The sequence below is a fragment of the Mauremys reevesii genome, linkage group 8 (assembly GCF_016161935.1).
Source record: "Mauremys reevesii isolate NIE-2019 linkage group 8, ASM1616193v1, whole genome shotgun sequence".
Lineage (NCBI taxonomy): Eukaryota > Metazoa > Chordata > Testudines > Geoemydidae > Mauremys > Mauremys reevesii.
In genome coordinates, this window is record NC_052630.1 from 42,683,453 (window position 1) to 42,705,339 (window position 21,887).

General features: G+C 52.0%; 1 protein-coding gene across 1 annotated transcript; it reads right to left on the reverse strand.

Annotated features, from left to right (window-relative positions):
• Positions 1 to 1,733: 1,733 nt before the first annotated feature.
• CRIP1 (cysteine rich protein 1) lies at positions 1,734 to 18,344 on the reverse strand. The gene is made up of 5 exons (XM_039483627.1): positions 18,190 to 18,344; positions 8,869 to 8,963; positions 6,822 to 6,879; positions 2,674 to 2,721; positions 1,734 to 2,070 (listed from the first exon to the last, which is right to left on the reverse strand). The coding sequence occupies exons 1-4, from the start codon at positions 18,227 to 18,229 to the stop codon at positions 2,681 to 2,683; spliced, it is 234 nt and encodes a 77-aa protein (XP_039339561.1). The 5' UTR covers positions 18,230 to 18,344; the 3' UTR covers positions 1,734 to 2,070; positions 2,674 to 2,680.
• Positions 18,345 to 21,887: the final 3,543 nt, after the last annotated feature.

A 21,887-nucleotide genomic window follows, 5' to 3' on the forward strand; every position in this document is an offset into this window, starting at 1 on the left:
ACATTGAAGCCTTAAGGGAGGAGACCAGAGCATTGGGGAAAGCAACAGCGCTTGCTCTGACTGGCCTAGCATCTGCTGTCCTGTGGCTGTGCAGGGGCTTTCCTCTGCTAGAGCAGCAGCTGCCAAGCCTCGCTCAGTGAACCTGCTGCAGACAGCACAGAGGCACCGTCTCACTGTGGGGAATTCCCCTCTGCTTCACGGCCACGCTCGACTAGCTCTGAGGCAGCAGCGCTGTGCGTCGCTACTCGACACAACTGTTCGGTTCTGACTTTCAACTGCTCTTGCTCCCACGGGTTCCGGAGCTGCTTGAAGAACTGTGGTCTGCCACATGTGAGATGAGCCATAGGATGGGACAGTGGCTAGAGAGAGCACCCTGGTACTTCTGAGGCCTGAGTGCAATTCCCTGCTCTGCCACAAGTTTCCAGGGGGCCTTGGGCACATCACTTACAGCCAGATTGCCAAAGGGGTGTCAGTACCTGGTGGGGTTCAAAAGCACTGAGGTGGGTCAGTGATCTAACCAGGCACCTAAATACTGTGCCCATTCCTGTCTCTGGGCCTCCATTCCCCAGCTGGGGCTCCCAGCACTTCCCTGCCTCTCAGATGGTTGTGAGAATAAATAGAGTGAAGCCTATGGGTGCTCAGACACTGTGGTGATACTAGCTGAGATAGAAAAGGCAGGGCTGGGGAACAAGGCTACCCTTACACAAATGGCTGTCTGACCTCGTTCTTGCCTGCCCTCCCTCTCTGGTTTTAGGATGCCTGTCGGGCACAAATGATGCCATCTGACTCCTTTAACCCCTCCGAGTCCTGCTTCAGGCCAGGAGATTGCCCCCATCTCTGCAACTGAGCTAGGAATGGGCTGTGACCAGGTCTATCAGCAGCCAGGCCCAGAGCTATGGGGGGGCAGAGGGGGCAGGCAAAGGGGATATTTGCCTCCCCAAATAATCTTCAAGGGGCCCCAGATTATTGTCAGAAAGGCCAAGCTATGTGCAGCATGTACAGGCTTCATCCTTCATAAATCACAGCTAAAACTGGCCCAGTAGCCAAACGTGCCTTTTTTAACCTGGCCAGGACTTCAGAAAGGCTGTTTGTTTTTTAACTAGCAGCATCCAGGGACCTCAAGCCACCCCCTTGCCCCTGGCAGCAGTGAGACCCTAGAACTGGCCCCGTCAGCAGCCTCTACTACAGACCACAAAGTTTCGTTTGCTGTGCGGTGGGCCCTGGCAGGAGGGGGTGGGGTTGTGCTTGAGACGCCACAGGGAGTTACTGGGGGGCTGCTTCTCTGCCCCAAGGGCTGTCACGTGAGACGCTGCAGGTCTGTGTTTTCCTGGGTGTTGAGGCTATGGGAGGAATAGTGAGGCTGCCGGCTCTAGTGCCAGCTGGATGCTGATCATGCTTGGCTCTGGGATTGACTTTCATCAGACTCAGCCAATGCCATGTCTCTGCTCTCCCAGCCCCTGGCCACGGCAGCTGCTTGGTAGAGGGCAAGAAGCTCCGATTCCATGCTGCCCGCTGAAAGTGACATGGCTACTGGCCCTCAGGTAAGAATGTGCAGTGACTCCCTGGAGGAGCTCAAGACCTCAGCTGGCCCAGCAGGCTGTAGCAGCACAAAGCTCCAAGTCTCATAGGGGCTTCGTCCAAAGACTGCTGAGGTCCTTTAAAGATCACAAGCGCTTCGTTATCTGATCCTTGGAGTCCCTCGGTCAGCAGAACACATTACTACAGCGAGGAAGCGGCTTTCATTCTGGCTTTATTAGTGGCTGCAAATACATATGCAGAATCCTGCCGCTAGAGGTTGGGTTTGAAAGCAGGGCTACATATTTAGCTGGAAGGGGATATGGAACCTTCTTTTTTTCCACAAGGCTTTCAGTGATATTGGCCAACTCCCCCGTCCCCCGCGCCACATCTTGATAGATACAGAGCAGAGACTCTCCCGTCACCGCCAGCTAAATTCCTCTAGGTAATTTATTACTTTTAATGTGCTAGTTAATTACATAGTGAATTAAAAATGCATTTGTCATGATGCTTGTGCTGTCCCCAGGCTCCACTGGGAATCCTCTCCATCCAGCCCTACAGACGGAGCAAAAGGAAACGCAGGTTAAAGATCAGACAACAGGGCTGCAGCATAGCGCTTGCATGGGGGGCTCAGTGATGAATGGACACAGCTCTTGGGTGGATACCCAGGAAACAAAGCAGTGCCTGTGACAGCCCCCCATCTTTGACTCCAGGGATGAACTGGGGATGGCCAGAGTTAAGGTGTGAGTTAGAGAGCCAGGCTCTCTAGCTAGGGACTGTCACAGACTCATGTCCTCTGGGGATCAGGCACCAAGTGGAACACATAACACACGCTGATCAGTGGGTTGCAACTGAACAGAGGTTCCAGGGCATAAGGGGCAGCATTCAAAGCTGGCCAGAGCATGACTGGGGCTCTCAGACGTAGAACAAAGTGTGAATCTGGCTCTGCTCTTGGGTATGCTAGCTCTGGCTTACCAAGGCTGAGAGAAGGCACGTGACTCTAGCCACTTTCCTGTGGGGACAGGTTCTGAATCACATGAGCTGGAGGAAGGATGCCAGCCCCAGGGATGCAATGGGAATCCAGCTATGCTCCAGGAGACAAGGCCTAGGATGCTAGGGCTGGCGCAATGCAACATGACCATTAAGAGAAGCCTTTACCTGAGGTTTACTTGAATGTGTGACTCTCGGTACCGCCCCGGCCAAATCCTGCAAGAGAACCAGAATGGGATCATTACCACCTGAGGCATCAGAAGCAGGGAGCAGGAACCAGTGCCATGGCTGGGAGAGCCCTTGGGCTAGTGAGACCACTGCCTCTCCTGCTGACCCATATTCTCCCAGACCGTCTATAGCCGTCTGTCGTTCTTCTCTTACACTGATTGGCAGCTCTTTGGGGCAGGGGCTGCTGTTTTTGTGCAGTGCAGCGGGGCCCTGGTCCACGACAGGGCTCCAAGGCACTGTGGCAATACAAATAAGAGTGAGCGCAGTGGGAGACATCTCCTGGTGCCCTGGAACAGCCACAGAGTGCAGAGACCAAACACAACATCTAAGCTGGGGGGAGAACAACAACCACAGCCTGAATATTCCCAGGGCCATGAGCCAAAGGCCCAGGAAACACCTCTGCCAGCCCACCCATGGCTTTAGAGGGGACTGAGACAGAGCCGTCTACAATACGGCATTTCAAATGGAAACCACTCATACACTGGGGCCCAACTTCCCTCCAGATAGAGAGGGAAACACTAACTGGAGTACAGGGGAGCTGGAACAAGAGTCAGAGGCTTTAATAGCTGGGTCACTAGCTCAACGTGGCCCACAGTGAGCAGTGACCCAGTGCACTCAGGGCTGAGAGCTGGGCAGCAGCCTATGTGAAGTGGGACAATGGGTCCTAGTCACTCAGTGGCACAGGAGTCCAGGTCACAAATGGAGGAGCACTAACTAGCTGGCCCAGAGTTGTCAGCCTCAGTGGAAAGGGCGAGCAAGGAGCGCATGTGCTGTGGGCTCAACTCCCATCTCAGCAGGAGCACACTGATGGGAGGCAGGCCCCGGGGAAGCCAGCACTGGAGCTGCTCCTGCCATGCCCGCCCTCCGCAGACACAGGGGATTTCAGTCCCATTTTTAGCAGCAGCAAATTCATGTTCAAATTGCAGCGACTGGACTAGGACACCTCTCAAGGTCCCATCCAGTCCTATACGTCTATATAAAAACAGTACATAGTGTAAGGCCCCTCCCTACAGAATGCTGGAAGTGAACAGCCCCCTTGCAGGTAGCCCGAGTCCTGTCATGGTCTGTTAGAACTCCAGCCCTACAAGTGCTGATTAGACCCAGCCCACACAGCATTACAGGGGGCCTATGTGCAAGGAGCAGTGAGCGGCTTTTCCCTCCAGGGGACTGGCTCCAAAGAGCAGGAGAATCACAAGGGGAAAAGAGCTCAGCCCTATAGCCACAGAGTCCCTGCCTCAACAGCCCAGACCGCACTCAACCCCTGCATGGCTGTGAAAGGGGCTGGGGTGTGAGCACACATTACCCAGCCTTGTGGGGCTTCTCACAACAGCATCCCCAGAGCTTACTCCTGCTCCCCTCTCAGGGAGTCGCTGCCGAAAAGGACGCTGGGGAATGACCTGCCTGCCCCTTCCCCGCAGGCCTGCAGACCAGGAGAGGGAGCCATTCAAGGGCAGCCGATTGGCTGGCGCAAGGTGCGCTAGGAGCAGCCCTGACAGAGACATTGCCTCCCCGAGGTGCAGCTCCACCTTGCCCCCTGCAGGGCTGTGGTGGTAGCACCCCAAGACAAGAGCAGCAGGAGGAATCGAGGGTGATGCCTAAAGAGGCCAAGTGGCACAAAGGGTGTGGAGTCCTCCTGGAAAGCTGGTTCCAGCTGTGAGTGCCAAGCATTGAAAACCAGGCCCAGGGGGAACGGCTAGGACAGTACAGGGTGAGCATGGGGCTAGCAGCCCGGGAGGCAGCTGCTTATCCCTGGTGGGGAACATGCCTCTGTTATGGGGTTACTGGGTGATGGCTTCCCTCTGGGGAAGGGACTTGAGACCAGGGGACTGAGGGGAGGAAACCCCTGTTTGTGTGGGAGGAATGTGGTCAGCATGTGGGTTATCTTTCAATTTACCCTCCAAACCAGCTGTGTGGAGCAGTGTGCCACTCTGCCCTTCTCTCTGCTGTCCCAGAGCTCAGGTTGCAGCCCAAGCCAGAATGTCTACACTGCAATTAAACAGCCCCTTAGCCTGTTTAATTTCAGCTGGCACAGGCCAGCCATGGGTGTCTGATTGCTGTGTAGGTGTACCCTCAGTGCTCTCCTTCCCTGCCACAATCCTACCCAGGCTGCATACTCAGGAATTAAGGAATCTGAACTGGTGTCATCAGGGTTCCAGCTACTGCTGTGCTAGCTCTGCCCTGGCAGCAGGACAGCAGCTCCTCTGAGCCCGCTGAGGTGCCTCGGGGGAATACAAGTGGGTCCCATCCTCCGGAGACTGAGGATGCTGCTGGAGGAACCCTTCGCCTAGCGGCAGGAGGGGGCAGGCTACAGTCACGTTTTACTCTAGTTCTCCCACCCAATGGCCTGGCGCAGCCTGGCATTTTACCCTTGTAGCTTCTAGAGATAAAGAGAAGGATTCCACGTTCCCGGCCAACCTACATGCTGACAAGCAACAGCTGCATAGCTCTGGCTGACCCATTGTCCAGCATAGCCCACTAGCTGCTGTTCAAGCTTAAGCCAATATCCTGCTGACTTGGAATGGCATGTAGATGACACTTCACATTACACCCCAGCAGCCACAGAATGGATGGCGGGGCAGAAATTCAAGTGGAATTCCACAGCCTCTAGCATTGGCGCCACATCAACAATCACATTCAGCAAATCACATTCCAAAGGAGTGTTTATTGAACCTGAAACCAAAGAGCTGGGGGGCGGGGGGTATTAGGGGGTGGCAGCAGGGAGGAGAGAATTCAGACCTGTAACTCAAAACTTTCTAAAGCTTGCTGAGTCAGTGTCTGGAGCCCCACAAGTTTTGAGATTCCTTCTCTTCAGCATTCTCCTCTCTTCAAAGCCTCTAAGAGGTTCTGGCAAATTGCACGGGCTTGAGAGTTTTCACACTCTTCAATCTATGACTACACAGCTGGGTCGGGCAGCGTGGGTGGCCTGTGAAAGCATGAATACACCTTCACACTAGACTACCTCACTACAGTGAAATGTTGCAAAGCACTTAAGTCAACTCGTGCCATGTCCAGATGAGCAGGCCCATTTGTGCCATCACTCACACTGGTACAATGCCCACCAGCTCTGGGGAGAGTCACACCTGTGCAACAGAGGACAAAACTGTGACCATAGAATCTGAAGACGGGGAGGATGAGATTACTTCCAAACACTCAGGGTACGTCTACACTACAGCAACAGTTACAGCACTACAGCTGTGCTGCTGGAGCACTGCAGTGTAGATTCTTCCTGCTATGACAGAAGGGGTCTTTCTGTCGACGCATGCAATCCTCCTCTCTGATTGGAGGTAGCTAGGTCAATGGGAGAATCCCTCTGTCGACCTAGCCACCTCTATATCATGGGTTAGGCTGACCTAACTACAGTGGTCTGGGCATGAAGCTAGATCGACCTAAATTATAGGTGTAGGTCAGGCCCCAGCATTGACCTAACTCTGCTCCTGCCGAAGTAAAAAGCAAAACTCCCATTGACTTCGGAGCTGGGCCAGCGCTGAGACCTTTTGAACATCCTACCCAGAGAGAAACCACAGTGCAGATCCAGAGGAGCACCTCTCCAGCCAACGTGACCGGAGACTGTGAGAGACAGAGCTTCTGCTCCAAAGGCCACAATTCAAGTTTGAGGCGGTGCCTACAAAGCAGTCAAGGGAAAGTTGCCCGGCCCCTGGAGAAAGGGGAAGGAGGCATGAGTGGACATTGAAGGGTGACTGCATGCAGGTGGATGTGTGCTGACAGCTGTATGAGTGGAGATTGTGAAGGGGAGGACAGGTGTAAAGTGTAATGGGTGTAGGTGTATTCAGGGGTGTGCACATGGCTCTAGCGGTTTGCCCCCGAGTTTAGGGACATATGGGGGAAGACAAGGGGACAAGGGGCTAAGGGGGAGTGGCTGTGGGGAGTGCATGGGGGGCTTGGGAGCTGGGAGTTCAGGCAGGAGTGGCTGTAGATGGACGCAGGGGTGTATGTGCATGGATCTGTGTGCTGGAAGGAACATGTGATCATGCTTCTGAGCAAGAATCCCAGGAGACAGACACCACCAGTGCCGGTACCCAATATCCAGCCAGGGAGAGGTGGGAAGCCCCAAGCATGGAGAAACTTACCTTTGGGTCCAAACAAGGCAGAGTAGCACGGCTGGTTGCAATAGGGCTTCCCATCATGCTGCAGAGAGAGAAGAGACTCCTCAGTGCCACATTACTCAGGGGAGTCTGAGACGAGCAGGGCCCAGGAACTGGGCATCAGAACAGGCACTGCTCAGTCACTGGGCCCACTCTTAACACTGAGAGTATGGAGCTAGATTAACAACTCCTGGGCCCTGCTCTCTTGCCCCAGCTGTGTCAGTGACCTCCCCTACTGCCTGCTCTTCCAGTCCTGGGCCCTGCCATGGTTCTGCCACTCACCCCGAGTGGAGTCCTGACCTCACTACAGCTTTGCTAAACTAAAGAAACAGCCACATGCCAGGAGAGCCAAATGACAGCCTTGTCTAAGGTCCTCACGTTCCTCCTCACCTGAGACCTGCTCTGGACATAGGTCTCTGGATAAGGCTATGGCACCCTGCGCCACCCAGCCCACAATCCTAGTGACTCTCTGCCCTGTTACACACAATGGGGAATTCCCTCAGTTAACTACAGGATTTCTCCAACTCACCAAATCCCCCCTGCAGGGGACCTGGACTGGCCACTGTCTCTGTCCTGTCAGGTTAGTTCAATTATTATGGCACCTCACTCACCGGGCCAGCCTGATGCTGGCAAACCAGCCTGCTCTCACACACAGCAAGCCCCCAGCTTGGAGCTGGCTAATTCAGAGTTCTTGCTACTTCGAGGCAGGGCCCCCGGTAGTCCCATATTCCATGGAATCAACCAAAGAACTCATACCTTGCTGCAGAATCTCAGCTTCCCTCTTTTAAAATTCAATTTCTGGCCCTCAAGTCTGAGACCTAAGTAACTGATGCAGCGATGGCTGCCTGCATCTGCATAGCGCTTGATCCAATAGCTCCAATAGCTGTGAACTCCCCGCTCGTCTCAGGCAGGGCACCATGCACCCTGTGATTCTGCAGCAGTGGCGCTTGCCATTGGCCCCAAGATGCAGCCCTCTTGCCCTGGCATTAGCTGTTTTGCTGCAGCCAGACCTCCTCTGGTCAGGTGCAACCTGCCTTTTGCTCTCCAAATTTCCCCACAATGAGGAGATGATTTTACTGTGCACAGCGCATACACTAGGACAGTGGCCTCCAAACTTTTTTGATCGCGCACCCACATCAGTAAAAAAATTTTGAGCACGCACCCCTGTCGCGCCGGCTCTACCACTTTTGCCAAAGCAAAAAAAAAAAAAAAGCCGCTCGGACTCCCGCCCGAACTGATGAAGAAAAAAAAAAAAAAAAAAGTGCTCCTCCAGGCGCGCACCCCCCCAAGGATCCTCTTGCACACCCCACTTTGGAGACCATTGCACTAGGAGTCCAGCTTGCAGCCAAGGAGCAGGGAGAAGCCAGAAACATAGGCTGGTTAGCTAGGTGGCCTGGAGATCCCCCAGCAGTCCAGACCCAGGGCAATGAGCTGCTGAAGCTTACTATAAGCTCCCTGCTTCCAGGGGTGAAGGAAGGTCTGAGTCAGACAGACTGCAGGAACAGAGGCCAGGGAAACAGAGCCAGGCTGGCTGGAGAGTACAGTAAGAACCCCACCCTCAGAAATACCCAGCAACAATTTGTACCTCGGTGAGCCTGGGGGAGGGATAGCTCAGTGGTTTGAGCATTGGCCTGCTAAACCCAGGGTTGTGAGTTCAGCCCTTGAGGGAGCCATTTGGGGATTGGCCCTGCTTTGAGCCGGGGGTTGGACCTGATGCTCTCTTGAGGTCCCTTCCAACCCTAATAATCTATGAGTGTGAGGGGGATGGGAATGAGGGTACTGCATGGTGCGGGGATAAAGTCATGCTGCTGCAGAATTTCGGAGCTGGGGCTGTGAAATATGGGCCCCTTGTGCTGTGGAGTACCTGGGGATCACCTTTGCAATGGTAGCGTGCACTATGCTGCCACCCACAGGTGAGGGGTATAAAGAAGCAGCTGATTAAAGCTTCTTGACATATCTGTCCTACGCGTTGGAAGATGCAGCTAAGAGTTACAGTGACACAGAGCTGGTGGCCGGCCACCTCACCCCTTACCTCAGCATGGCCGCCTGAAGTCAGAGTCTTGTTGCATTTCTCACACTTCAAGCATGGTCGGTGCCAGTCTTTCCCCAGGGAGGTAACCTTCTCAGCTGTCAGAGTGCGGAAACAAAAGAGTACCATTCAGGAGCTGTGATGAGGCATATGCACCCAACACCGAGCAAGCAAGGGTTGGCGAGCTGCTGTGGGCCTTCATCCCCACCCCGCTACACCTGCACTCGCTGTCAGGTATCAGAGGGGCTTTTAACAAGGGACGAGAACAGCTCAGGAGCTGGCTGGCCAGCCCAGGAGAACAGCCCTCTGCGCCCAGCCCAGCCTCCCTGCAGAGACTGCTGGAGCCTTCCGGAGGATGGTATGACTGGCACAGGACGACTGAGTTCATCTTCTTCATGGCACCGCTTCTTTGCTTTACTACGTAAGGACTCTGGGGCTGCCTGTGCGGGCTGGGACAGGCCAGAGAGGTGTAAGGAAACTGTCACAGGGGGAGGATGCCATGGCAGAGGTGGGGAGCTGCTTCAGTAAATTCTGTGGACTTTTGCACTCTACACGCGTCTGTCCTGTTGTTTGTCCTGGACCCAAACAGTGTGGTCACTGTAAGAGTTCTATACTTGGAAAAATGCCTTGTGTTCCCAATGATTAAATCCAAAAGCTACTGGGGCATCTCTCATTCCAGCTTTCAGTGGGGCTCACTCACTGTTTGACACTTGCTTGTCCTGGAGGGGGACTGACAGTTTTCAAATTCAGACACCTACACTGCACTTGCAAAATAAATAAAAATCCATGCAGCCCGTGCATGTGCATGTGCGGGCAGAAAAACAGGTAATAGCATGCAAAGTACTTGCTTTGCACACACAAAAGCATGGCTTGTACAAGCATTTCTCACATAGGCTCTGATGTCTGATTCTAGGCAAATTATTGCCAGTCGGAAGATATGAACTCTGAAGCGCCTGCTGCATCATTACCTCCCCATTCCTTTCTGGAAGGGCCTATGTGTCTCCGTTTGACACAGATTCATTACTGTTCACATTAAAACTTGTTCAGATGGGGAGACTTGCAGAAGGAAAATGGCAATAGAGTCAAATTTAGGGAACACCAGAGTACAGCCAGCCCTCACCCAGCAAGGACTGCCCTCCTCTAGTCTAGTAGAAATTCTTCTGCACAAGTTGGCATCTGAACTTGAAAACCAGTGACTTCAATTAACACCGGTTACAATAATCCCTTAAATTCCAAGGTAACTACCCCTTTTGGCACATGTGAAAACCTGTCTGACAATCATGGGGGGAGAGACACCTGGACTAACACTGGGAAGCAAAGTATTGCAAAACATCCTTTTTCCAACCCACAAATACAGGGAACCTCCTGCTGCCAGGGTGTTGGGGGACACATTTCTCGCTAAAAGCCACAGCAAACAGTAGTGTGCTTGGAGACTGGCCTGGGTTCAGGCAACTGAAAATAGCCCCCGGGGCAGCTACAAAAGGAACAATGAGGTTACTCCCCAGGTCCAGAACAGGTTTACATTAAGAAGGAAAGAACACAGGATGGACTTTAACTACAGCACAAAGGATGTAATTTGCTAAAGAGGCTAGTGTGTTCTTTCTATTAGCAGCTGCACTCACGGATGTGTATTAAGTGATAACGCTGAGCTTTCCATAGGAACCCTTTCAGTGCCAAGACCTTCGAGTGGATTTTCCATGCCTGAAAAAGGCAGGAGCCTGAGCTCAGGGACAAAATTTCTTCCTATGGACCAATACCTCTCCACTCCGTGCTCGGCTGCTGCAGCAGAGTGCTGGGTGAGGAGTGCTGGTCTGCTAGGGCTTTGGCATTACAACTCTTTTTCTGGGTGGGCAGGTGTGACCATTAACTCCAGGAGAGAAGTGATCACTAGAGAGGGGATCTCAAAATGCTCCTAGCAGGCAGGCCCCACATCACAGATACCAACATCATGGCGTGAAATAGCACCCTTGTTTGTAGCTCCAACAAGCGGGACAGGGACTATCTGAGGAAGGGGGCATGAGCCCAAATCCCCTTTATGAAAAAGCCTTATAGAATTCAACGGGGAGGAAACCGACAGGGTTACACTGAAATTAAACACGGCTCTTTAGAAGTTGTTCTAAAAGGCTTCAGAATCTGACAAATTACAATAAGGCTTTTTACAGCAACCCATGGATCCGTCTTAGATAGTAACGTGGCCCCCCCTACCGGAGAATCTGAGCACCTCAATCTTTACCGCATTTATCCTCACAACACGCTGGTGAGACCGAGCTACACTATCACCACCATTGCACAGAGGGGAACTGCGGCACAGAGAAGTGAAGTGACTTCCCTAAGGTTACACGGGAAGCCTGTGGCAGAGCAAAAACTCGAACGCAGGTCTCTCCAGTCACAGGGCCACCCTGCCTCAGGAGGCGCACGCTGCTATGGAATTCTATAGGCTGATTTTTAAAAGTTCTCTGGAAGGATGATTGCTCTGTTACATTTAATAGGGCTACGGGGTGGGGGGGGATGCAACTTTTATTTATATTATTATTTATTATATTATAACCCAGAGGGGGCCACCTCTGTAGGTCAGGAGTGAGGCATGATGGGGTGGGGGGCAGCAATCTCTGCCATGCCTGTTCTACATCTGAAAGAGATGCTGAGCCTTTCTTTTTATTCCAGGGTTTCTGGAAGGAATTCAGACTCCAGGAGTGTCACTTGGGCACCTTTCACCCCTATTGGAGGAATGTTTAGAGAAACTTATCACTGCCTAGGCACTATATTCCCAGTGACTGGGACTTCTCACTAGGAGAGCTTCCAGACTCTGGTGCTGCAATATCTCCCCATGCAGGTAGTGATTTAGTGCTGATGAAGTGATCTGTAAATACCATTCCATGACCACTATGGCAATCAGTCTTCCCAGCACTCCTATGATCCTGCTCTCTCTCCCCTTTATGATCTGTCAAACATATCAACTGAAATCCCATCAAGGACCATTGAAGTAGCTCATTGAATTAACAGCCAGGCCCTTCAGGTTCCAGCTTGGAGTGAAGAACTAGATGGTGTAAGTGAAATATAGTTAAGTGGCAGCTAAATCTGAGCAAAAGACTCCATATACCAGCCATACAAGACCTCCAGTATGGGGACTCTTAGCTGAGAAATGCTGTATTTTTCTTTTTATTCCAAGACTGCTTATACAAGACCAGTGTTACTGCTGTGATCTTAGAAATAAAAGCTTACAACTGATTTTGGACTCTCCTTGGCCTTTGCATTAAACTCGGTCTTGTACAGCTGAGGTCATGTGACTAACTTCATGAAAAGAGCACTTCCTTGCTCAACAGACCCATTGCACTTACAAAGCTACATCTGCTTACTTCACTGCACAGTATCTTTCATTCCTGTTAGCCCTGCAGGGCTAGACCAGCTGTGCAAATGACAGCTGGATTCTCTTCTGAGTTGATCAACTGAATTAATAATGATAGATTGAAGGTATATAGTGTTTATGCCCAGAGATGTGCAAACCAGAACAAAACCAACCTGTCTTTAGACTCGGGGGTTTTAGGTGTTGACAGTTCTATTAAAACCATTTTTTACTAGTAAGCTTAGCAAATATTACCTGGAGTAAATAAGCTGCCATAGACGTGAAACTTCACAATGCCAATTTTAGTCACCATTCCAAGTAGAACTGTACTTTAAAGGGAGGTTTAAGCCTTGTTTACATTGAGGAAACTTACAAAAAATTCCCACTGGTGCTACTACCACTTTATTGGAATGGGTGTTAGCACCAATAGTGTAGACAAGGCTCTTGCCACCAGGACTGATTGTTACTCCCTTTTGGTTGAATCTATTGAAAGTAAGTAACTAAAATGTTGGTAAAAATGGATTCAGCTATCAGAATCTTGTCTATACCTGGCCTCCAGCCAGTGCTAACCCCAAGTCAGGATTCTTTAGTAAATTTCTCTAGTGTAGGCACTATCTTAATGACAGGCAAATATGAATGGATAGGAAAACAGAGAAACAGTTAAGTCTCCATCACAGAGAGCTGGAATGTACAAACTCTGGAATTCTTGTGTTCTGAGCCATTCCCTGATTATTATTTTTCTGGCACAGTAGACAGAAAAGTACAATACACCCCACAAGCAAACCAGAAATATAAGAGAGAGAAAGAAAGAAAAAAAAACCAATATGTTCCCAGTCCACATCTTACAGATTTATTCAATAAATTTCAAAAATAAAAGTACTTATAGGGCCAGCATCCACTTCTAGCTCTCAGCAAAACACATCAGAGTTTTTATGCCAGGGACATGGGGAACCAAGAGATTGGGGAACTTCTATATGTGATTTTAGTAGATGGAGTTAAATGACTGCAGCAAAGGTTATTGCCAGGACTAGCTACCCAAACCTCTTGAAATACACCCATGGCAGGAAGTGGGATCATGTAACCCAGTTAAGTACTCTGAGTCAGTACAGAAATCTGCGGCTTTTTGGAAATTCCTTCCAAATCAGGGTGTGGTCATCCATCTGCTCCTTACTAGGGGCTGGATCCAACTCCCAGGGGAGTCGGTGGAAGTCAGATCAGGCCCAAAGTCTGTTCAAGGCATATAGTGATAGTTTTTAGAAAAGCAAGCCTTGCAGATACATGTCTCCTCTGCATTGTTGTCTTATTGTAATAAGACATTCACGATTATGTGGTGCCCTCTGTTATGCCCAGGTAGTCGTGACTGTGATCAAAGGCAGAATTTGCTGTTCAGAATCAAACTAATTTGCCTTGTAAAGTTTTTAGGAACCACTTTAACTGATCCTGGTGTTGAACTCTGGACTGGAGCATCCAGAGTCTCTGGGTGGCTCACTCCCTGCCCATCCAGTCTGTCCACCTTAAGCAAACATCTATGATGAAGCTGAGAATGGCCCTGTTGGAACAAAGGACCAAAATATTAGCTTGGAGGGAAGTGTAACATGGCAGTAAGCCAGCACCTCTGAACCATGCCTCTAGTGACTTGCTTCAGTGCCCATCAAATGGCTTGGAGACAATCAAAGCACTGAGGCTCCATGTTAACCTATTCTGTTCAGTGGGGCAGACATCCTGAGAGGAAAGGGCCTTGGTACAATGACTTACAAGACATTCCAGCACAGAAGAAAACAAAGAGGGAGTAAGTTGCAGTGGGGGAGGTCTAGGTTGGATATTAGAAAACACTATTTCACTAGGAGGGTGGTGAAGCACTGGAATGGGTTACCTAGGGAGGTGGTGGAATCTTCATCCTTGGAGGTTTTTAAGGCCTGGCTTGACAAAGCCCTGGCTGGGATGATTTAGTTGATGTTGGTCCAGCTTTGAGCAGGGAGTTGGACTAGATGACCTCCTGAGGTCTCTTCCAACCCTGATCTTCTATGATTCTAAGTTGCAGAGGGATCTCCCAGAGCAGTTTTTCAGAGGTGTCCATTTGCATACACAACATATTGTTGCAAGTTCTCATATGTACGTTTGGTGACTTCTGAAAGACCTGGCCTCTGATTCATGGTCACCCTTCGTGACTGGCAAGTTGTGCAAACCATCACCGTTCATCCTTAGGAGCAGAGCGAATAATTGAGGTTTTTGGTTTGCTGGCCAAATTGAAAAATTCACTTTATTTCTAACTGAAATGGATTTCTTTTTTGGTTTCTCACAAACAAAAAAGCTCCTAAAATTGTGTTTGGGTCAAATGAACTGTTCTGAAGATGATGATTCAAAACAAAATATCCAAATTTGCAAAACCGTATGGACAATTCCAAAATTTGTTTTCAAGGTTTTTTCAGCCGAAACTATTTGCTGAATTTGACCTGAAGTCACAAATAGTTTCAGTGCCCTGAAAAATGCATTTTTCAGGGAATTTCCTGTCATCTGAAAAAAATTCACCCAGATTTACTTGGTAGAGCTCTGTGCTCACCTTGAACTGGTGTAAATGACCACACAAAGCACAGGAACTGATTAATTGAGCCCCTGATATAAAAGATCTAAAAACAGAGTATTAGTTGTTTGACATGTTTGCCTCTGGAACCAAATGGCCACCGACAGTACTAGCTACTGCCAAAAGAATCCTCTTTAGACGTTAGACAGAAGATACACAATGGACACAGCTTAGATGGAAACATCTCAGAATCAAAAACAGATTCAGTGTCTAATATACTAAAATATAGCCCATCCCCCAGCCCTCCCTTTTAGAGTTCAGCATACCTAACCACTCAGACTCACACAAACAACTCTTTATTTTCTACACTGTCTCCTTCCTACTGTTTTCTCCAGATCTTCTTCTTTCACCCCCAAATTACAATCTTGTGTCCTAGACACAATTTCCCAACTGTTACACATTTACATTTGCTATTATATGGATGGCAGGACTTGCAAGACATATGGCAAGAACGTATTTTATATTTCTCTACCAAACCTCAACAACAAACAGCCCTCACCTAATAATAAGGTATCTGTTCAACTGTTCAGCTAAAATGTGCAGCTGGACAGAGAAATGGCAGGACCTCTTGTATATAGAAATGGATACGGTTTAACTCATTTTATAGAACACTGTGTGGTTCTTGGATTCTGAAGATGTTTTTTCACTGTGTAGAAGGGAACAGAAGACTTCCTTGATGATGGGCAGCTATATGAGAACATAGTATTTTCACTGGCTTTGGATATTATCTCTCAACAGACTTCAAAAACTGTATCAGCCTGTGGACTCAGAATCCAGTGGGACAGTATAAAAGCACTACAATGAAACGGTTTTAAAACCACAATGGAAACTCCCCCCATTTTATGCGCTTTGTTATTTCTCATTACTTAACCAGGAAATCTTTGGTTTTCTAGGACTATCGATTGTACCAGTGGTTCTCAACCTGTGTCTGGCTTGCAGCCCAATGAGCACACAGCTGCAATCCATTTAACATCCTCAGGGCCATACAGGTAGTAAAAATATAACATATAGTGGGCTGCATATGCAGCCTACACTGGTAAATAGGTTGAAAACCACTGGTTTATACAAATGGACTGCCAGATCCTCCAGACATTACTAGAGATCTGAAGGCCTAAGGGGCATGGGCTATCGGGGGGGGGGGGGTGTTAATTACAAAGAACTTTTTTATTAATGATAATAAAAGAACTCGTTAGGTTTTGAGAGCACTTCCTCGCTTGTAAAGCATACAGCTGTCTGCAATAGTTTGCTGCTGTTCAAGTCTCCTTACTCATAGCTGGGAGGCATGCAAGAGAACCATAAATCAGAGCATCTTCCTAAGGCTGCAGGGAGGCCCAGAGAGAGGAACCCTGCTCGGACTCCTCCTCCTGCCATGGCTCTGCACAGCCTCCGTGCCAGTCAGCTTTCCCCAGCCCTGCCCGTTCAGAGCCCCTGCACAAGGGGAGAGGGGGCAGCGCTTGCCCTTGATGTTAACAGGAATCTGTGCAGCCTACACATCCCAGCTCAACCCGCAAGGACCAGCACTAATGCCAGTCTGCTGGAGCCCTGCAAACCCAGCTCCTTCCAGGCTGCACGGGACCCCCGAGCTGTGCAGGCAGATGGGGGGGGGAGGGATTTTGAGCCCTTCTCACAGAAACCGGGGGGTTCTCAGACGGCTTGTCCCAGAACACTGATCTCCTCCCACATTGCTGGGCAGGGGGCAGTGATGACAGTAGTGCTGGGCACAAACCAAACACCAGCTGTAGCTAGAGCCGGCTCTAGGCACCAGCAAACCAAGCACGTGCTTGGGGCAGCACATTTTCAGGGGCGGCATTCTGGCCATCTTTCCCCCCGCACTCCCAATTCAGGCGGCAAAAGCCTAGAGCTGGCCCTGGCAGCAGCGCGTGGTGGCTCCCTGGAGCCGCTGAGGCTCACGCCGTGGGGAGCAGTGCCACACCTTGTGGCTGGGCTGGGCTGGGCAGACTCCAAGTAGGGGACACTCAGGCTGGGAGCCACCCCACGGGGCACACGGAGCGGCCTGCAGGTGCTGCAGGGCGGCTGCCCCCCAGCACCGCAGCTGGGGCTGGGCGAAGCGTCCCGAGTCACCCAGGGACTGCAGCAGGGTGGCCAGGAGCAGCAGCACCACCATAGAGGGAGGGGCGCTGCCGTGTGGGGCCTGCGTCCCACTCTCTGGGGCTCCGCTCCCTCTGGGGCTACCCTGCCCCGGCTCCTCAGCCCCTGCCAGGGTGGTCCCCCAGCTCTGCCCTCCCGGGTCCCGGCCGATCCTGGAGGTGGGAGCCCTGGCTGGAAGGACCCTGGGCTGAGGTGCGGCCCGGGAGCCCCGCTGCTTACCTGACCCTGCCAGCACCGGACCGACTGGAGGTGAGGGGGGAGCGGGCAGAGTCAGCACTGGTGGGGGGAGCTCAGGGCTAGGGTGGCAGCGGGTGCAGTGGGAGGGGAGATCCCAGGGCTGGACAGCAGGGGGTGTGGGGGGAAAAAGAGCCCAGGGCTGGGGTGGGGAAGGGCACTGCGGGGAAGAGCCCAGGGCTGGGGTGGGGGGCAGCCAAAATTTTTTTTGCTTGGGGCAGCAAAAAACCTAGAGCCTGCCCTGGCTGTAGCAGCAGCATGTAGCTAGCGCAGCCTGGATCCCAGCCCGGGCAATGGCTGCCCCTGCCCCACCCACCTGTGCTGCTGCCAGGACACTGGGCTGTGGCTCAGTGGGGAGCTAGGTGCCAGGGAGCCTGTATAGACAAGGGGGGCAGGAGGCAGGGCACCCCATTTAGAAGCTGTGTTCGGGGTCAGGCAGGTGGGCTGTACCCCTGCAGAGGGCTAGGAAGCTGGGTGTAGGAGCAGAGGGTTGGGCAAGGTCTCTAGCCGCCCCTGCAGAGCTCTGGTGCTAGGGAGCCCATACAGAAAGGGGCTGCAGCAGGCAGGGCACCCCATGGGGCGGGCAGCCACAGTGTCCCTGGCACCCCCAGCAGGGAGCTGGGTGCCAGGCACCCCGTGGGGAAGATGGGGCAGGGACAGGCAGGATGCCTGGCAGCCCCAGCAGGGAGCTAGGTGCTGGGCACCCCTTGGGGAAGGCGGGGCAGGGTGCCTGGCAGCCCCAGCAGGGAGCTGGGTGCCGGGCTCCCCTTGGGGAAGGTGGTGCAGGGGCAGGCAGGGTGCCTGGCAGCCCCAGCAAGGAGCTGGGTGCCAGGCACCCCGTGGGGAAGATGGGGCAGGGACAGGCGGGGAGCCTGGCAGCCCCAGCAGGGAGCTAGGTGCTGGGCACCCCTTGGGGAAGGCGGGGCAGGGTGCCTGGCAGCCCCAGCAAGGAGCTGGGTGCCGGGCACCCCTTGGGGAAGGCGGGGCAGGGGCAGGCAGGGTGCCTGGCAGCCCCGGCAAGGAGCTGGGTGCCAGGAGCGGGGGGCGGCGCCCTTACCGAAGTAGACCTCCTTCTGGCAACGGGGGCACTTGGGCATGGTGGTAGCTCCGCGCGGGCTGGGCTCTGCGCTGGCTGCTGCTGGAGTCGCTCTGCTGCTCGGTGCGGCTCGCGCCTACAGGGTCACCCCGCGGCCCCGCCCGTGAAGCCCCGCCCCCCAGCTGTGCTCCCGGCTCGCGGGAACCCTGGCACCGGGGCAAGGGAGGGGAGACAGGCGGGGGCGGAACTGCTGTCCTGGGGCGGGGCGGGCTGCGGGGGTGGACTGGAGGCGCTGGTGGGCAGAGGGGACTGGGGGGGAATCAAGGTGCATCTCATCTCCTGGCCTTAGTGTCCTGTTGATTTTTGTCCCACGCTCTTTCCTAAACTCAGGGGCTCTCCCCATTCCTGCCCCCAGCCTGCTGCTCCATGAGTCCTTCTGGACATTTGGCCATTGGGAGCCAAGAAGCATCACACTTGGTGTCAGGCCCCGAGACTGGCCCAGATTCTTCACCAGGGGCTCCAGAGCTGCGCTGGTGGAGCAGAGATGGGGGCATTGCGGCCACAGTGGAAGCTAATCACCCACTGCCCTCACCCTGTGGGGCAGCAGGTGGGGGCTCCAGCTGAGATCAGGCTTAGGGCTAGTCAGGAATTGTTCAACAAAACATTTGTTGTCAGAAAACACTGACTGGTGATGCCAGAACCGGCCGGGGGACTGTGTCAGTTTTGATTATTTCTGTTCTCAGAAAGGTTTGTCAGGTCCCAGATGGAATTTCTGGTCAAAACCAAAGCCAGAGAGACTAGCCACCACCGCGGGAAGGAGAACCCAGGTTCAAGTCCCTGATTCAGAACAGGGATTTGAACCTGGTCTCCCACATCCCTAGGGAGCACCATGTGCATGGGGCTATTGGCTAGGGAGGTTGTTGGTTTCTCTCTCTGGAAGGTCTCTGTTTCACCCCAATGCAGAATGTGAACATTTTAGAAATCTTGATAGTTTTCCTGGGAGAACTGTTTTCTACAGAACTGGATGCATAGACCAGGAGTGAAAGCCAATCCCTGCCCTGAAGAAATTACAATCTAAACAGAGAAATAAGAGGAGGGAGGATTACTGTCCCCAAGTTACACCTGGGGGGATGTGGGGCCCAGAGTAGATGCAATGACTTGGCTGAGGTCATGTTGTAGTCCCGGCTGACCCCTGCATTCTTGAACCATTGAATGAAAAGAGCTCCTGTACCACACCCAGTGCCTTAACCACACAGCTGTCCTTCCAGTTGATATACAGTCCCACTTCCTTGGGTGCTGGGGTCAGCTAGCGCACCCAGAGCACTGAGTCTGACAGGAAAGCATATTTTAAAAGGCCAAAGGAAGCACCAGGCTTGGATCTGCTCAGGATTATCCTGGTCCTGGAGCAGTTTGTGCCAAGATAGGAAGAAGGCCACACACCCCTGGGCTGTGCATTCTTAGGGGTGTGGGGGGGACCACAAGTGCTTATTGTGAACATTTGATCATGTTTTCTTGATTATTACTATTATTTGCTATGGGGAATTGCTTTTCTTTAGGAATAAACCCCTCCGAGGAGTCCCAGATGGATTCCTGGGGGAAATCCTTTCTGTCTGGCTAGGAAGGAACTAAGAGGAATAGCCAAAGGCCTGTTTTGCATTAAATTATCCTCCTCCTGTACAGAGCACCAAAGCCAAAAATGTCAGAAATGAAATCAGGTGCCAGCTGCAGCCAGTGAGGGGCTGTGTGGGGTAGTGAGCACCCACAATTCCAGGTGAAATTGACAGGAGCTGCAGCTGCTTAGCACTTCCATTAAATCAGGGCCCCTCAGTGTCTCAGGTTGATTCTCTTCCTAGGGTTTACCTCAACTAGCTAGATGAAGGTAAAGAGCCTGTTTCAGGCTCAAGTTAAATTCATGGTTAAATCAAGATTAGCTAATAACCCTAATCTAATCTCAGCCTTTCTTCCTCAGCTAGACAGACCCCATCAGAGGCACATAAAACTGTATGTTATAGCACAGTTCTCTTGCTGTCCTCCTCAAACCAGGGTAAAAGCCAAAGCTCTGTGCTGATTTATAACCACCAAACCTCAGGAAAGGGGCTGTGAGTGGCATCTGGTCCTTAGAGGATGGCAGCTTTCCTGAGAGTCTAGATTAGGAATGACTGAGTAATGTCCTCCTAGCCAGCAGCACTGCATCTCACCCCTTGCAGCAGGCTGGAAGCTGGACTGCTGTCCTTGGCACTTTGGGGAAGGGATTTCATGAATGAAAGTCCTGAAGCACCAGGTCTTGGCAACAGTCACTGAACTCAGTAGGACTAATTCTCTCTTATGTAAAGCATGCACTCCTGTCCCATTGGCTGGGAGCAGGAGCCTTTGGTAAAGCGTGTGTGTGGCAAGATTTTCACTTTAGATCATGAAATAAACTTTAGGGGTGAGTCAAAATAGGATGGGGTCTGACAGAGTAGGGGGAGAGGGGTTGAAAGGGGTGCTCCCTCCCCCCCAGGCTACTGCCATGCCTCACTGACAGCCACCTTCATGAAAGAACAAGTTGATGGGCTTCTACCAAAGTCCTCATAGAGCCCTAGGTCAGACCTCAAGCTCCAGGGTGTGCTCTGAAATCCCACCATCGGCCAGAGATTGCTCTCATAGAAGGCCAGCAGCACGGCCTGTAATGGGACTGACTCCCATTGTGAGACTGCTTTTAATGCTGAGACTGGACCTATCCGCTCCCCAAGCCCTCTCCCCTCAATACACACCATGGCCACAGCTGGGGGTGGGTGCTCCAGAGTCCCAGGCCAGCACAGAGTGACAGTGCTGCATTGGCAGAGAGTATCACAGTTGGTCCCACCACATGGCCAGTGCAGTCAGTGTCTCCTTTGGGAGCTTTACAGCTCAACAGGTCAGGAAATTCCGCCAGGGAGCAGTTCTCTGTCTGACCAGTGGTAAGACTGACAAGTAGGGTAAGACTGATTCCTGGGGCTCCTTCGAGCCCAGTGACCTATCAAGTCTTAGAGGTTAGCAGAGAGCATGCTGTTCAGTCAGCCCCACACAGCTATGTCTGTTCTCCCTTTTCAACCAGCTATGGTGGATTTAGTGCCAAACTGACAGCCCTGGGGGCTGGAGTTCTCTTATTTAAAAGCCCCAGAACAAGCATGGCACAGGCAGCTGTTTTCCTTGTACTGGCCATTGTGTACCTCACCCAGCCCCGGAGGGAGGGCTCTGCTCAAAGGCCCAGCAAATGCCAGCTGTTATGGTGCTTTTTGTTTTGATGTGGGGCTGGAGGGGGGCTGCACATCAGCTTATAAACATTTTGCACAGGCTGCCAAACCAGCACCCAGTGGATGTGACTTTGGGGCCAGATTTGATCCTGGTGGAGATGTATCCATACTATAAAGTTTGTCTGGATCCAGATTAAAACTTTCCCCCAGTGTGGGCCATTCAGTTTCAGGATTTGGTTGGGACCCTCTCCAGTGAGGCAGGTGACTAGCTTTAATAGGTCAGGGGAGATATTCAGGCATCAGCTTATCTGAAATCTGCACAGATGGGATCTGACCTCATGCTTCTCACTGCGGGACCAGGACCATGGTAAGGGTGAAGTTCTATTGATTCAGGGCCTCATTCACTGCTGCGACTCCATGGCTATGTTGGTGCAACGTCAGTGATTTTAGTGATGTTACATTGGTTCAAAACTGGAGTAATGCCCCTATGCTTAGCCACAGTGT

Coding starts and splice junctions, on each gene's coding strand:
- CRIP1 (XM_039483627.1), bottom strand. CDS start 18,229: ATGCCCAAGTGCCCCCGTTGCCAGAAGGAGGTCTACTTCG. Junction 8,964..18,189: donor CCAGAAGGAGGTCTACTTCG/GTAAGGGCGCCG, acceptor GCACTCTGACAG/CTGAGAAGGTTACCTCCCTG. Junction 6,880..8,868: donor CTTCAGGCGGCCATGCTGAG/GTAAGGGGTGAG, acceptor CTCTCTCTGCAG/CATGATGGGAAGCCCTATTG.